Here is a 16,137-nt window from a genome sequence, read left to right on the forward strand (position 1 = left end):
TTCAATGTCAGAACAACCGTTTATAAATAAAAAATATTTCCACCGACAAAAACAACCTAACTAGAATACTGTCGGAATTGCTAGAAAACTGCTTTTTGCCTGTTAAGAAAGGATACAATATTTCACAGACTGTTGTTATTGAAATATCAAGTAACTACCGATCGACCTACCTGTGGTTTGAAGTTTTTCAGTCACAATTAATCCTATCGACAAGTTTACATTAATTCTAAGTCCTTTGATGGCAGTCTGAAACGAACTATAGAAATGTACGTGACTCCGTTATAATGATAACAATGTAGTCTTCATAAAACATCTAATGCACACACAAAAATCATTTTGCGAAAACTCTAGATGTGCATCTTTTAATATAAAATGACAACATGACGCTGCGTTTGTTTTGTTAACATTTCTCCCATATGCATGATGCATGTTACATTACACTTGCATAGCCATAACCATGGTACATGATATGGAGTCTGTACTGGTTCTTTACAAGTTCTTTACACTTTAGAGAGATAGAGGGAAATCATTTATTAATTTAGATAGGATGAATTACCGAACTGCCCAAGCTATTGGGTTTTCAATTCATACCATCAAGTCTACAATGTGATCAATAGAACAAAACAGGTATAGGGGTGGTCTCAAAAACAGTGAGTGAGGGAGTGAGTTGGGCCGCTTTTAACAGCATTCCAGTTATATCACGGCGTGTCAGCTTAATGTGGGAGGAAAGCCCGAAGTGAGGTCTCGGACGTTAACCACTTCGGTGAAACCCACGAGCACAGGTATGGTGCTGACAAACCTAGAAACATAATCGGGGCGAACCGGGATTCGAACCCACGATCATAGGTTTCTGGCGTGCCCAAGGGACGCAAATCTGCACAGCGAATCGCGGCGCCTTAGACGACTGGACCACCCGTGCCCACGGTCTCAAAAACAAAACTGTGACGTAAAAGGATATTAGACAGCTTTGACACAGGGTGATTAGGCGTATAGTGTACACGCTTTATGTGTGGAAGGTAACCCTGACCTGTGGTAGAATTTGGGAGGAATTAAAGATACAATACATGTTAACTGCACTATCTATTGCTCTCAAGAAGATGGTACTTCGATACACTGCGCGGGGCGATGACTGAGCACTTTTCAGGGGAAAATATTCCATCCTGTCTATGATATCACATTATCGCCGAACCATTCATAACTATCACAGTCAGGGGGGGGGCAGATAAATTACCTTGATGAATCATTCCACTGACTACATGTGGCCATCGACAGATTGACCAAATCACCCATGGTACTATCAGGTAAAGGTAATCGTGTCATTGTTTTGCAAGCTGCAACCCATGATATGGGGCTGTTTGAAGGATGTGTGCTAGTTTTCGAGGCGAAAAGGAAAACTGGTGATTTTCATCAGGAAATAATAGAGGTGATGTGTACAAAGACTGGTTGGAACTTCAGCTATTGCCCATTTAAAACAATATCAGTGTCATTGTCATGGATAACGCCAGTTGATATAACGTCCGGGAATCAGATACTGTTACCCAAACCATGAGTAGTCTGAAGGCGACCATGCAGGAATTACATTGTCGACTTCGGACAATATGAAACGAAAGTTCAACTCATGGAGTGCTGGCGGCACAACACGATCACGTTGTCTTACGTACGCCAGTCAGACATTGTGAGCTCAACCCTGTTGTGACCATCTTGGCTAAGTGTAAAGGGTTCGTGGCAAGACATGACACAACATTAAAAAGTCCAGATTCATGTACGTCATCAACGGAGATAAATGCTACCTCAAGAAATCACCACTAGAACAACACATACTTCTGGATTCCAAAACCGCAACCTTCCAATACTCATCCCGTTTCATAGCTCTGAACTATTACATTATGTTTCCAAGCAAATAATGCACATGTCAGTTAAGTACAATAACAGCAATATGTTGAGACCACCCCCAACTCGGTGACATCTGCACCTATGAGAATGCACGGGACGGTGTGAGGTAAATACCTCAGGCTATGGGCCATTTCATACATGCATGACCACACACGAATATTGTCACACGAATATATACACACGAATTATAAGTTGATCATCATTTTACCTGTAAAAGTACATTTTAAGGGCAATTACAATGTCAGTCAGGACAGGCTAGATTAGGGCAATATGCGTTATTTTGATTTATACTCTTTTTATAGTCCCGTGCCTCGTATTTATTAAATGAACCCAGAAAAGCAGTTTTCTAGCATTTCCGACAATACTTTAATGATTTGAATGTAGCTATCGTTGATGTGTACATTACAATACCATGGCAATGCATCTGAACGCATATGATAACAAGGACATTTCACATCATGCATGAACAGCACGTGTTGCATGTGCACACAGACGCCAAAGTGTGTGTACCTAGAGGGAAACTCACAATCACTGATACAATTGAGCTGAGCACACACTTTACAATGTCTCCGAAGCAGTACCACATTGAAAAGACAAAATGCCGGACTCTTGGTTTTTGCCTTGGGAAATACGACAGCGGTTTGACGTAGCGTTTGTGTTGATGTGTATCCCGAGGGTAAGTCTACATCTTATGCTTGTGATCTATAGAGTGTCCTTTGATAGCAGATATCGATCCAAGTTCAAAACCAAGGAGTTATAAACTTGTATCCACGATTTTGGTGAAACCCACGAGCATGGGTATCACAATAATTATAATATATATAATAACTATAATCAATCAGGGTAAATCAGGGTTCGAACCCACGTATAAGGGACGCAACTCTGCATTACGAATCATGGCGCCTCAGACGTCTTAGCCAACCGTACCCACCCTACCCCTTCTCCACCACCACATGGTCAGAAATGATGTGTTTTCAGTGGTATTGATAAATTTATATAACTACATATATGATAACTGAATGTGTGAAGCCCATTTCTTGTGTCCCCCGCTGTGATATTGCTGGAAAATTGCTAAAAGCGGCGTAAAACCATACTCACTCACTGATAACTGAAGAATGCTCAATCTACGAATGATTACAGTAACATAGTATATTGTACTGCAAATATGTCACAACCGTGGCAAGACAGCATGACTATAGCGGCGGAATAGTGCCGCGAACATGCCGCGAACGTGCCGCGAATGTGCCCCGATCTTGTAACAAATAGCGGGGACGTGTATTGAAAGCGGCGCAATAGTTTCGCGCTAATGCCTATAAAGCGGAGCGATAATACCTCGTTAGTGCCGCATTAGTTGCGGAAAAATGTTGCTTTAAGAGGAAGTTACTTAACTTGTACATCTTAAAGACTTGAGTGCCTTAAGGTTGCGTTTAGTTTTTTGTTACATTTATTGATGGATTAATTGATGATATGAAAAGGCTTATACAACTGGACCTACTATTGATTCCATTGACATTAACCTGTGTGTCTCATGGCTACAAGTCTTGAGATCGATTTGATATTTGTGAGTCCGTTTTGTTCACAAGGATGGATTGAGTTGAACATATTGAAAGTAAGATTGAATAGACCTTGTGAACTTACATGAAGAAATGATTATCAGTGTGCATGTCATCTATTCCAATATTACACCTTTGTACGGTTTCGTATAGCCTCTGTTGCTGAGCTTTTGATATAAAAAATCATTGTAGTATATCTTGGTTGTGAAACATGCCAGTATTTTCTCATCACGTGTCTATTTTTAGTCAGTTATTGAAATGAAGCCGTGTGTAACTCACGGAAGTCAAAAGAGCCCTTCTCCGTGCATAAAGTTTGTGCGATCCCACTTTTTTTAATATTGAAGTATTTGGAACGAGATATGTTCTCATTGGTCTAAACACTGCAGGTTTTCCCTCCAGCTGGAACTGGACTAATTGTTGACGTGCTAGTTAAGACTTGCGACTGTACCGCAAAGCTAACGTATGTATTCACGAGCCCCAACCTCCATATCCAGCCATATCCTTGGACCCAGCATGTATAAATAATTTAGACGACGGGGACTGCATGACCATGCGTGATCGTAAGCTGAGGGTCAATAATTTTATTGATTTGTGATAATAAATACCAAAAAAGGGTGCCATCACTCTCATTCTGGGTGATTGCAAAAACAACAACATTTCACCAACATTATATTATATATGCTACAGTCAATTTGTAAAATCAGTCATTATGTGTAAAATGTGTTGGGTTTGTTGTTATTTTATAGCGGGGATGGGGGTGGGGGGTATTTGTTGGGTTTTGGGAGTTCTTTTAGGCGGTGGGAGGCGGGGTGGGGGTTCTAGGCTTCTAATTGGTCCATTGTGATGTTTTAAGCCCTTTTCAACATGTTAATATGTTTCAGTTAACTTCTAATATGACTGATATGATATATTTACGCATTTTGTAAAGTGCCAAAATGAGTCTCATTTTACATATTGACTGTAACATATACGTACCAAAGGGAGCAGGGATTACGTCCTTTTGTCGAGTTAGGAACCGTTGATCGTTGATCGATCTTAGATTTGCCTCGTTAGGACTCTGGACTTGTCAGCATTACCCTGTTTCCCCGAACGACCTGTGTCATGTTGAGTTCTTTTACCAAATTCAGGTGACACGACCTGAACTAACTTACGTCATGATTCAAACGACTTTTAACCAAAGTACTCACTATTATACGACAAAGTCATAACCTGACCACCCGATTCAATGCCATGTAATCAGCTACACTCCGTTACCATCCTCATCAGCATAAGGTGCGGATCACCTATAATCATTGATCATTATACCTGATACATATTTCGACTTATGAGGGAAAGTTTTAAATTACTTGTTCGAGATACCTAGAATTCCATCCATCCAGTTCGACACATCTAGGTTAAAATAGTCAGAGTTCGACACAACCGGAGCTTCGACACATCCGAGGTTCTAATATAATTTATTGTCAAACAAGTAGACTCGAATGTTGACACGTACACCCAACTCATTCACTCTTAGAAAATGTGCAGCTGCAACATGACATCTTTTATGTCACAGAATAGAATAACAAGGATTTTTATAAAATATTAACACTGTTTTTTTTAAAGTAATGTTGTTGTTTTTTGTGTTTGTTTAATATTTTCTTTAATGTCATGTATTGACACTAATCCTTGATAAAGATGATCTGCTTATAATGTCATGAGTCCTAACCGGAAACTGGAATCGACTGGATAATCTTGTTTGCAACCTGCATATATGGGCATTGTGTTATACCGGTTATCAGTATGTAAGGAATTCTGTTAATCGGGCCGAAATTAGTAATGTTAGCATTCAGATTAACATTTTTTATGTATTTGCGTGCGAATGTAATTTGTAGTTTGGCCTTTATTCTCCAGAAATCCGGTGCAATGTCCCTCTGCCCTCACCCGTCAGCAACGTTGTCCGCGTGTCCCCTTCGCTGGTGGAGGGGGGCACACAGGCCTACTACAGCTGCTTAGAAGGGTTCACCCTCACCAACGGAGACTTGGAAAGGATGTGCAGCTCTGATGGTTCATTGTTGGGCAATCCTCCTATTTGTACAGGTATTTATGCAGTATTGTTCTAGTGAAACACAACCTCATAATGGTATCTGTAGTAATTTTTAATTAAATTAAATAACATGACATGGATTTGACCCACAAAATACAAACATTATCAAAACGTTACTTGGCGGAAAACAATCAACGAAAGACTGCAAACTCAAGGTCTAATAAACAGCTTTGATACCCGTATCAAATACATCACCATCGAATAACCATTTCTTGTTTGGTTTATTTATATCAACCATCAAACATGGGTGTATACTCCCATACATATCTGTACTTGTTTGACTAAAGGTTAATTGATTTGAATATTATTCCTGATGAAATTATTGTTATTCAAAAATTATATTTTAGATATTTTCCACGGCACGTTAGTGTATATTTATATGTGGTAAAATGGCCCTTGATAGAATATCTTTCCTATACTATTACTTTATAACGTCGACACTGAGTATACTGGTTAAGCATTTGTTATTTGTACGTATGAACTTTTATGTACCCTGGCGCCTAGCGTTTTTATAATAAAACTTCCACTACCACTACCACTACCACTACCACTACCACTACCACTGCTAAACTCGCCTGGTTACTTACATACTTCGGACGGCGATTCTTCATCATTGACATAGTCTTTGGTAAGGCAGCGGCCGTAGCCGACGCCACGACTACTAGTTTTACAATCCGTCCGCTCCCATCGATGATCTGTGCTGGTCTTTCTTTCTCTCTGTGTATAACATAACGTTGGGCAAGGTTAATCACCACGTACAGGTACATACGTAACATCCGGCGACGTCAGGACGTAACATTTATGGATAGAGCTGGGGATTAAGGGTCATGCCCTTAGGGGCTTATTATTAGAGAGCATATGCCGAATGTTTGCTCTATATATTAAACAAACAAAGGAGTTAGAATTTAGCGATCTTTAGAAACATGTTAAGTCTATAAGGTAATTTGGATACATAAAGTCTTCAACAAACTTATTCAAGGGGTTTGCACTATGACAATACCCTTGAACATTTTGGAGCTTTTGTCCTCAAAAGCGCTAAGAAATAGTGACAATATTGACAGCCCAAGTGCTCAGTGAAATTGCATATTCAATCAAGAGCTTGACACGGATTTGCTGGAGGCAATGATAATGAATCGGGTGATTGAACTGGCATTAGGTAAGAGATGTAAAGAGGTACAAATACATAAATGAATAACAGAATTGTCAACATCTGTCAAACAATACATAACATTAACAAGCTGAGCAGATGTTCCAGCTTGTACACTCAAAACGCAGGTCAGCAGAAGTGCTGGCTCGTACACACAAAACACTTGATGAAGTAAGACGAGTTATATGGATGAACAACTTCTTTATTACAATTAGTGCGACGTTTCGGTGTAGATCCTAACACCTTTATCATCACTTGCTTGATAAAGGTGTTAGGATCTACACCGAAACGTCGCACTAATTGTAATAAAGAAGTTGTTCATCCATAGAACTCGTCTTACTTCATCACACCAACTTCTAAATGCCACTCAAAGAAGTTAAAACACTTGATGTTTAAAACAAGCGACAAAATCTACTCGCTGTCTTTGGTTCAGTCGGAATTCCAGACTGGTGGAAATATTTTTGTGTCATGGGTAATACATTGAAACATAAAACAAACACTGTAACAAGTAAAGTATACTGATGATGCAGAGACAGGCACATAATGTTTTGGTCGTTTGCATATGAATGTAATATTTTCATGGTAACAGTAAAATATTTTAAATTGCGAGTCTTATATTTTGAACCTTGACTGTGCAAAAGAATAATGAGTTTGAAGAAAAACCTTACCAATTTCAAACGTCTCTACTGGAATGGAATGAAAAATACAATCAAGTGAAAGTGGCTCGGAAATATTTAAACAAATTGTATGTGTGCCAGGGAGTGTTGACGGGTGATCGATCAAAGATAGTTCATTTTCGCTGGTATCATATTCAAGCACAAAATCACGTCAACACAAGGAAGTAGGATACAGTATATATGTAAGTATCTACTAAATATGCTCAGTAAATACGCCCACCAATAAGGCCAGATAACTTTCAGGTATCATATCCTACCATACGATTAACAGGTTGATTGTTATTATCATTTTCACACTGAGTACATATAAGTACAGTGTTTACATACCCAGAGACGAATATAGACAACTATGCTTGTCATAAGAGATGACCAATGGGTGGTCAGCCTCGCTGACTTGGTTGATGCATGGCATTGAACCTCAATTGCGTAGATCGATGTGCATGATGTCAATCACTGGATTGTCTGGTCCAGACTCGGATTATTTTCAGACCACTGACATTATAGCTGAAATATTGCTGAGTGTGGCATTAAACAATGTGTCAACCCAAGGCAGCGACCCTTACCACCTGATCCCATTAGTTGCCTCTAAGGATGTGTTGTTGAAGACCAATTCTAACCCTGAATCTTGACCAGTCGGAAGATTGGTGTAGTTACATTAAAAATGTTGCTGGGTCTGGTTGGAGTGCTCAGGGGTACGATTACTTTGTATAGACCATTGTCATCTTGCTGATGATTGGGTCAGCTTGGGTTCTGCTTGTCATCTTCTTCCTTCTTCACCAAGATGACAGCCGACGTGAAGCTGCTTTTGTCTCCCATCATCTCTGAACTAACATTTGCTTGCTGCGAGTTAGTGTAGGGAGGTCGTGAATGAGTCATGGCAAACTCAAGCTTCAATGATTCTCCACCAATTACGACAGATTTGATAATGCACAGCTTGCTGTACAATCCTTCCGCTCCTTGGTCATTCTGTCTGTTTAACCATGTCAATCAGGTTTTGTGTGCAGATGTATAACGTTGGATAAGGCCAGTGACCCACGTATAGGTACAAACATAAGATCTGGCAACATGAGGATTAAGCGATTAAGGGATTAAGGGAAAGTTTGCTGTATATATTAAATACACAAAGGGAATAGAATTTCGGTGTACTTTGGAAACATTTTGAAACAATTAGATGTTTGGGAAAAATAAAGTTTTAAAGAAACCTATTGAAGTTGTTAGCACCATGACTGCTACTACTGCTACAACCATTACTACTACTATCTCTGCTTCTACTAAAACAATTACTACAACTACAACTAATAATAATGTTCTCAAGAAATATGCTTACCCTAAAATTATTTATAGTTAAGGTTTTGAAATGATCAGCATATTATTTTCCAATGATTTCTTCCAACAGAGACAAAGTGTGTCGTACCCCAGCCTTTAGAGGCAGACAACACTCAGCGTGTGTCCGCAGCAGAAGTCTCAATTGGATCATATGCTGTGTATGAGTGTACAGAAGGGCACGTAGTGTCTGGTCAGCTGAGGATCGAGTGTCAGTCCGACGGCAATCTGGGTGGATACCTTCCGAAGTGTTTGGGTAGTTTTTTCTGCCAGTTTTTCATATACTGAACTTAAGGATCATAAACATTTCTTGTGTTTTTTTATGAAATTGTGTGCTCAGTCTTCAGCAAGAAAAAGTAGATCTGTATCAATTCAAAAACCGTAACCAGATGGCGCTCTATCAAAACATTCCCGTGTAACATGTCATTGTACTATTGCCACCATGGCAACATATATGGAACAAAACAAATTCAGCATCATGAATATTTTGGGGAATATTTTTATGAAATTGTGGGATTCACTACAAACAAATATTCCCAAAAATATTCATGATCCCTAACTGTTCTGTAAAAAACGGAATATTGTTTATGAATCTATTTTCATCCGACTGCCATGCAATGGTTTTCTGCTCTTTTCCCACATGACAGGGTAAAAGAAGCAATATTTTGAAATGTTTTTTATTTAATATGAGGAAGGATCCAGAAGACGAAAACTGAGAACACCACCAAAGATTTTCGAATCTTCAGAAAAGTCGACCTCTCCTTTGCGATATTTGCTATCGTAAAACTCGAAGTTGAACTACAACCTATAACCTACTTTGTAAAGCAATATTGTTCGTGACAAATTAACAACATTGTATAATACTGATATAAAAGGTATAGGAATTTTATCATTTAAATGTTTCAATATGTGTATGTTTCAATATATATATACTGCACACGAGTTACTCTGACATACGTTAACATATGCACTGCTAAGTATCACTCTGATTTTGTGTTTGTGGAACTTGAGAGGAAGACCAGTGTTTTTACTTGAGGAATTGCCATAGGTTGATCTATTTTTGCCCAGGCGGAGTCTGTAGTGTGCCCTCTCCATCGACTGACCAGCATGCCCAGGTGGTGTCCGGGACCCAGGTTCCCATGGCTAGGGATGCCGTGTATCGCTGCGACCTGGGATATACGCTGCAAAGCGGAAATCTTGTCAGGGAATGCCAGATAGGTGGCGGCCTTTCTGGACAGGAGCCACAGTGTGTTCGTGAGTATAATGTATGCAGCCTGCTACTACTTCTGCCTCGAGACAAAAACTTGCTACTTACATAAATTATACCTGATACTGTACCACCTGGTCACTGGCGACTGATATTGTTAATCCATATAATGTACCACCCGGTGCCGTCGATAAATGGATATGAGACACATATCTATGCATGCTTCAAATGAGGGGGGTTCTGTTTGTGTACAGGGATAAGAGTGTGCGAGGATCGACGGGATGATTGCAGCCCTGTCCTGAATGCTGTACCCGACATGTGCAGTGTCTTCATCAACTACAGCAGAGACTGTCCGGCTACGTGTGGCAACTGCGACTACAATGGTCAGTAAAGGTCACTCGTAATGACACAGAACAACACCTGTTGCCGTCGGAATATTTCCATGTGACCAACTACATGAACTAAACGTGACACATTAAGTGCATTACGTCATAAGCATGGAGATCGGGATCCACATGCACAACGTGATCTTAGGACTAAGACCATATTTACTCCCTTGCTTCAACACAGGCTTAAATGACCTTAGCGCAGAGATTGCTTTGTGAAAGTGGGCCCTGGCATTCCTCATAGGCATCATAAATGTAGATTATGTTAAAAGTATGGGAGTCACGACGGTCTTAGCGCTGATTCCACTTTGTGGAACGGCCCCTTGAATGGACGCATACATGCATTATTATTGAATTAGTTGAACACTGATCCACTGAACTGAGAGTACCCATGTGGGGAATCAAACCCGGGTCTTCGTCGTGACAAGCGAATCCTTAACCACTAGGCTTCATGTACCTCCCCTCACTGAATTCGTTTACCAAACGCAACATGCTGAAAATCCTGAAAAATATGTGTTTCAAACACAGCTTCTTTCAACAGATTTTATGGTAATTATGTGGAGGACATATCCATATTGTATGATCAGCATTTAATAGTAATTCTTACACATATGCTTATGATATAATCGGCATCGTACAATTGACTTTAGTGGACATTTATTACGATGAGGGAAATGATTTTTGTTGCTTTTTATTTGGAAAAACAAAAAACAAAACCTTTTCCTTTTAAAGAAAAAAACAGTTACTGTATATTTTCAAGAATTGAACCATGCAATTTTTAAGCAGACAAAATGTTCTTATGGATAAGATGCTAGTTCAAGCATTTTGTACCGAAACGACGCATTTACAGTGTAATAGTCCAGTTTCCACCTTTCCGAACTTGGTTGGAATTCCAGAGGAGTTACGGTTCGGTTGGACTAACAAATCTATGCACAGCCGAAACAAACTCGCCTGACGAAATTGACATCCGGTTTGCAAACAACATGGATTTCAACGTGCTGATTATGGTCGACTGCATTATCTGAAAAACATATGTACCGTCAACTGGACGTCGAAGGATATTTTTCAAATCTTTTCATGTTTTTAATCAAGGTACCATCAATGATTCACTTTGCGAGGTAAGACCCGTTTTAGAACAATATAGATCTTGGTAATACATCAGATCGTCTTTACTGGGCGCCGCCATTTTGTTTGAAGCAACTGCAAGTGATAAGGTAGGTGGAATCTGATTTGTCACTAGGAGGGACATAGAAGTGACATTACTCGTAACAGCCAGTGGAGGCGCTGCGATCGAACCCATAAATTCCAGCCAAGTTCGGCAAGGGTGGAACTTCGAGAAGGTGATGGTGATGGTGGGTCCTCTAGGATGCTAATGATCGGGATCAAACACACATACTGTATACAAATTATGTACATATATAATCTCTGGTCACATGCTCCTGTAACGCACGCATCTGACCCCGTTGTCCGTCACTGCAGACATAACCTGCCCGGTGCCCACCCCCAGCTCAGGTGACAACGCTGTCCTTTTGAACACTACCACGGAGATGTCCCCTGGTCAGGTAGCCGTGTACAGGTGCGACGTCAACAACTACCTGGTGTCCGGCAACCTCAACAGGGCGTGTCGGCTGGACGGGACGCTGACGGGGAGCCAACCTAGCTGTTCAGGTGAGCTACATATATCTATTAAATTGCCCGTTTTCAGGTTTGTGTATCCCGTCTAATCATACACGACAATACTGTTTGATCTTCTCAGCAATCTTGAGCGAGTATTTATCTATGGAAGTAACTTTGAATAATCAGTAAACTTCTTCTGCGACACGAGCCTCTTCCAACAGGTTCAACATTCTACTTACTATTGAGTATGCCCATGAAGACCAGGGGTAGAATAGGTCTTCAGAATGCTTGTCGTGAGTGGCTACTGACGGGATCGTATGGTCAGGCTCGCTGACTAAGTTGATGCATATCATCGTATTCCAATTGAGTGGATCGAGACTCATGATGTCATGATGGCAATGGGTTGTCCGATCCAGCTTGATTATTCACAGACCGCCGTCATATAGCCGGATTAGTGCCGCGTGCGGCGTTAAACAACAAACAAACAAAAATGCCTTTTACATCTGCCTAAAGAACATGTTCCTGTCTTAAAGCTATTGTGTGCTTGATGAAACGACAGCAAAACATCCTCTATAATCCTTTTTTCAAGAGTAAGACAGAAAAGGAGGAACGGCGATGATTTGTTTTTCATCTGGATTGATTAAGATACATAAGCATTTACCAGCCATAACATCATGAGTGTCAGCCCCACAATATTTAATGTTTAGCCACGAATACATGTCTTTAATCAACGAATCACCTCTAGGTGAATAAGCCAGTTTTGTTTTACACTGCATTGACAAGTATTTTAATTATATGACTGCGTGTCATCTCGAATTGGGGAAATGGCTGAAGTCTGCTCTTAAACTTTTACCATGTTGGTGAAAACCAGCAACCAGAGTCCTATTCTGACAAACTTAGTCTGGGAAACCTGGGACTCGCACAACGTTTTTATGCATGCCAAGGAGACGCAACTCTGCACAACGAATTGCGGCGCTTTATACGACTGAACCACTTAACTGCCATCAGTTTATCTTGATGTCCTGGAACAGGTAAATAAATGTGAGCCAGCACCTCGAGTTAAAGCTATAGCTGAGGAACATATCCGAAGTTTACAGTGGTTAAATCCCATGCAGATTTACACTGATGGCTCTAAGTGCCCAGTGTCTGGTCGTGTTGGTGCTGGCATATTCATCGTTAATTAAAAGAGAGAACTTTCTATCCAATTGGCTGATCACTTATCAGTATTTTCTGCTGAACTAGGAGAAATCATTGAAGCATTGCGTTGGATTAGTCTTTTAAGGCCTGTTTCAGCGGTAATTTTCAGTGACTCTGTCAGTGCATTACAAGCAATTTGGGTAGGTGCTTCCTCAGCGAGGCAGGACTTGATCAACATTATTATCGTCCTTTATAATGACTTAAGTAAAGATCTGTTGGATGTTGAATTTTCATGGATCCCTGCTCATGTTGGATTACTTGGAAATGAGAAAGCTGATAAATTGGCAAAAGCTGCATTAGAATTTGATGAATCAGAACGAGATGAAACAATTTTACCTTCTCCTGCAGAGTTAGGCACCGTCAGTATGACCCATGCTAACACAAAATGGCAGCAGAGAGGGGCATCATCCTTAAAAGGACGTCATCTCTATGGCATCGATCCTTTTATCACTAAATTCCACATATCTAGAAATAATCGGAGAAAGGAGGTTCTCTTAACCAGACTTCGTCTTCGGCATTGTGGTCTTGGTGCTTATCTAAATGTTATTAATAAAGACATTTCTGCACATTGTACAGTGTGTAATTAGCTTGATAGTGTAGCTCATTTTCTATTGCATTGCCAAAAGTATGTTAATCAGCATAAGGCAATGTTGGAGTCTCTAACAGTTCTCAATATTGACTTCTCATTGTCTGGTATTTTATGTTTGCGGAATATTGTTCACCATGATGTTCAGAATGTCATCCACGCTTATATCAAAGCGTGTGACAGTTTTGATACTTTATAAAATATCAAGGTACTTAGCAAACCTTTATCATGGGCAAGGTGTAAATGGGCCTAGTTGCCCGAACACCTGTAAAACATTTTATTAATCAATCATCATCAATCCACGCCTCCCTCTGTGAAGAGAAAGTCATGCATGTGTATAAAATACATTAAAGTCAAGGTGGCTATTTAACAAACAAGCCCTCCACAGAAACCGACACATTTGTATTTCAGTCTTGAATATTTTGCAAGGTATCAACAAAATGTTTTTGAATGCACATTTATAAATATTATATCAGTTAGTGGTTTAATCCCTTTAGGTTTAGCTGCGCTGGTTTCTGCCACTGGGACATTCTGTCAACCTTTTCAAGAACACGAAGTGTTTACCAAACATTCATGCCGTTTCTGGCCACGTTTCAGACAAGTCAGCAACAACATCGTGGGTGAACACCATGCCGACCATACCGTTATCACGACAGACTCCCAACATCCCATTCGTCTTCTTTGGAGCGTCTGAATACTCCACGATCCAGCAGTCTGGAGCCGTCAAGTGTTGGAGAACCTACTGCCTCAAGTCGGGGGACATCAGATTAGTGGTGCTCAGACGGGCTGGAACGTTCCCTGCACACAGGTATTGTGTGGGGTTGTGCATTCTGTCCACACCTGTCCACACCTGACCACACCTGTCCACACCTAACCACACCTGTCCGCACATGAACACACATGTCCACACCTGTCCACACCTGTCCACTCCTGAACACACTTGTCCACATATGTCAACACATGAACACACCTGTCCACACCTAACCACACCTGTCCACTCCTGAACACACCTGTCCACACATGTCCACACATGAACACACCTGTCGAAACATGAACACAGCTGAACACACCTGTCCACACCTGACCACACCTGTCCGCACATGAACACACATGTCCACACCTGTCCACACCTGTCCACTCCTGAACACACCTGTCCACATATGTCAACACATGAACACACCTGTCCACACCTAACCACACCTGTCCACGCATGTCCACACATGAACACACCTGTCCACACATGAACACAGCTGAACACACCTGTCCACACATGAACACAGCTGAACACACCTGTCCACACCTGACCACACCTGTCCACACGTGTCCACTCCTGTCTTTGTGCAGTTATGTCTTTGAATACTTACATCTGCCATTATACTTAATACTTTTATCTCTTTGTGTATTGTATCTTGATATATCATATATTAATGTATTTATATTCGTTTACCTTTATAGTTCGATAACTACCTTTCTATCTTTATTCGTTTTGAAGTTTTTAATCTCCTGTCTTAAAAAGTATATAGCTTCATATTCTTCTGCCTTTAGTATATAGTTTCATACTCTTCTGTCTATTCTTCTGCTATCATACGTATATTGCTTCATGTCTTTTTTTTTGTCTTCATTTGTATGTCTACGCTATTCTACATTTACCTGTTTAAAACTAAGTATTCATTTACCTTCTATGGCCTGATAATATCATCCTTTATAGGTCTATAGCAATAAAGATTTCTGAAGTGTTGTTCGCCAGTCAGTCGACAAATACATATTTCAAACACAACAAATTAGTTCAATAATAAAAATAATTCATAATAGATATGCTCGTAGGTAGGCATTAAGCTTCAGTTGACGTCATCTACTGCATCAGTGCCATTGTCTATCTACAGCTACACCGTCGTCGGCCATAACAACGTCCGTTGTCGTGACGATCGTGCAATGACGTGGTGCATCCCGGCACAGGAACAGATACATGTAAACGCCGGTGACATTCTTGGCATGGTCGACTTGGTAGGCGGGAACATCGGCTACATGAACTGCTTCACTGCAAAGACTGGCGACAACTACGGCGAGTACAATGGATACAGCGCGGCAACAAACATGGTGGCTGGTCATACGTTCAATGCAGTGACCGGCTACCAGACGTGTGCCTTCGTAGGGGTCAACGCTCAGATTGGTCCCCCTGGGCGGTGAGTGTACTGAGCTGCTCAGCGACTGCTTGAAAACACATAATCACTATTTTCCATTCATGTGAATGATATGGATGATTAAAGCACATCTAACAATAAAACATTGTTTGTTGTTTGTCTTGACCGGGTATTTTGCACATAAACATCCGAATCTGAGACACTGGAATGTATGTTACAAACAAAATATATTTTCAGTTACTTCATTCGGTCGAAAAATACAATGTTAAAATACAGGACAAAAGTACCTAATTATAGCAAAATGTTACGAATAAAGAGGTCATTATT

At 40.5% G+C, this 16,137-nt stretch overlaps 1 protein-coding gene across 1 annotated transcript in view; it reads left to right on the top strand.

Moving 5' to 3' along the window:
• The window catches only part of LOC139452971 (uncharacterized), a 59,471-nt gene extending 43,531 nt beyond the window's left edge, over positions 1-15,940 (top strand). Inside the window, exons 24-30 of the mRNA XM_071234597.1 lie at positions 5,337-5,522; positions 8,750-8,932; positions 9,745-9,930; positions 10,138-10,266; positions 11,749-11,937; positions 14,267-14,477; positions 15,553-15,940. Coding sequence (XP_071090698.1) covers positions 5,337-5,522; positions 8,750-8,932; positions 9,745-9,930; positions 10,138-10,266; positions 11,749-11,937; positions 14,267-14,477; positions 15,553-15,856 — 1,388 coding nt within the window. The 3' untranslated portion in view covers positions 15,857-15,940. The remainder of the gene's footprint in view (positions 1-5,336; positions 5,523-8,749; positions 8,933-9,744; positions 9,931-10,137; positions 10,267-11,748; positions 11,938-14,266; positions 14,478-15,552) is intronic.
• Positions 15,941-16,137: the final 197 nt, after the last annotated feature.

The sequence above is a fragment of the Haliotis cracherodii genome, unplaced genomic scaffold (assembly GCF_022045235.1).
Source record: "Haliotis cracherodii isolate W230 unplaced genomic scaffold, xgHalCrac1.p SCAF_9, whole genome shotgun sequence".
In the NCBI taxonomy this organism is placed as follows: domain Eukaryota; kingdom Metazoa; phylum Mollusca; class Gastropoda; order Lepetellida; family Haliotidae; genus Haliotis; species Haliotis cracherodii.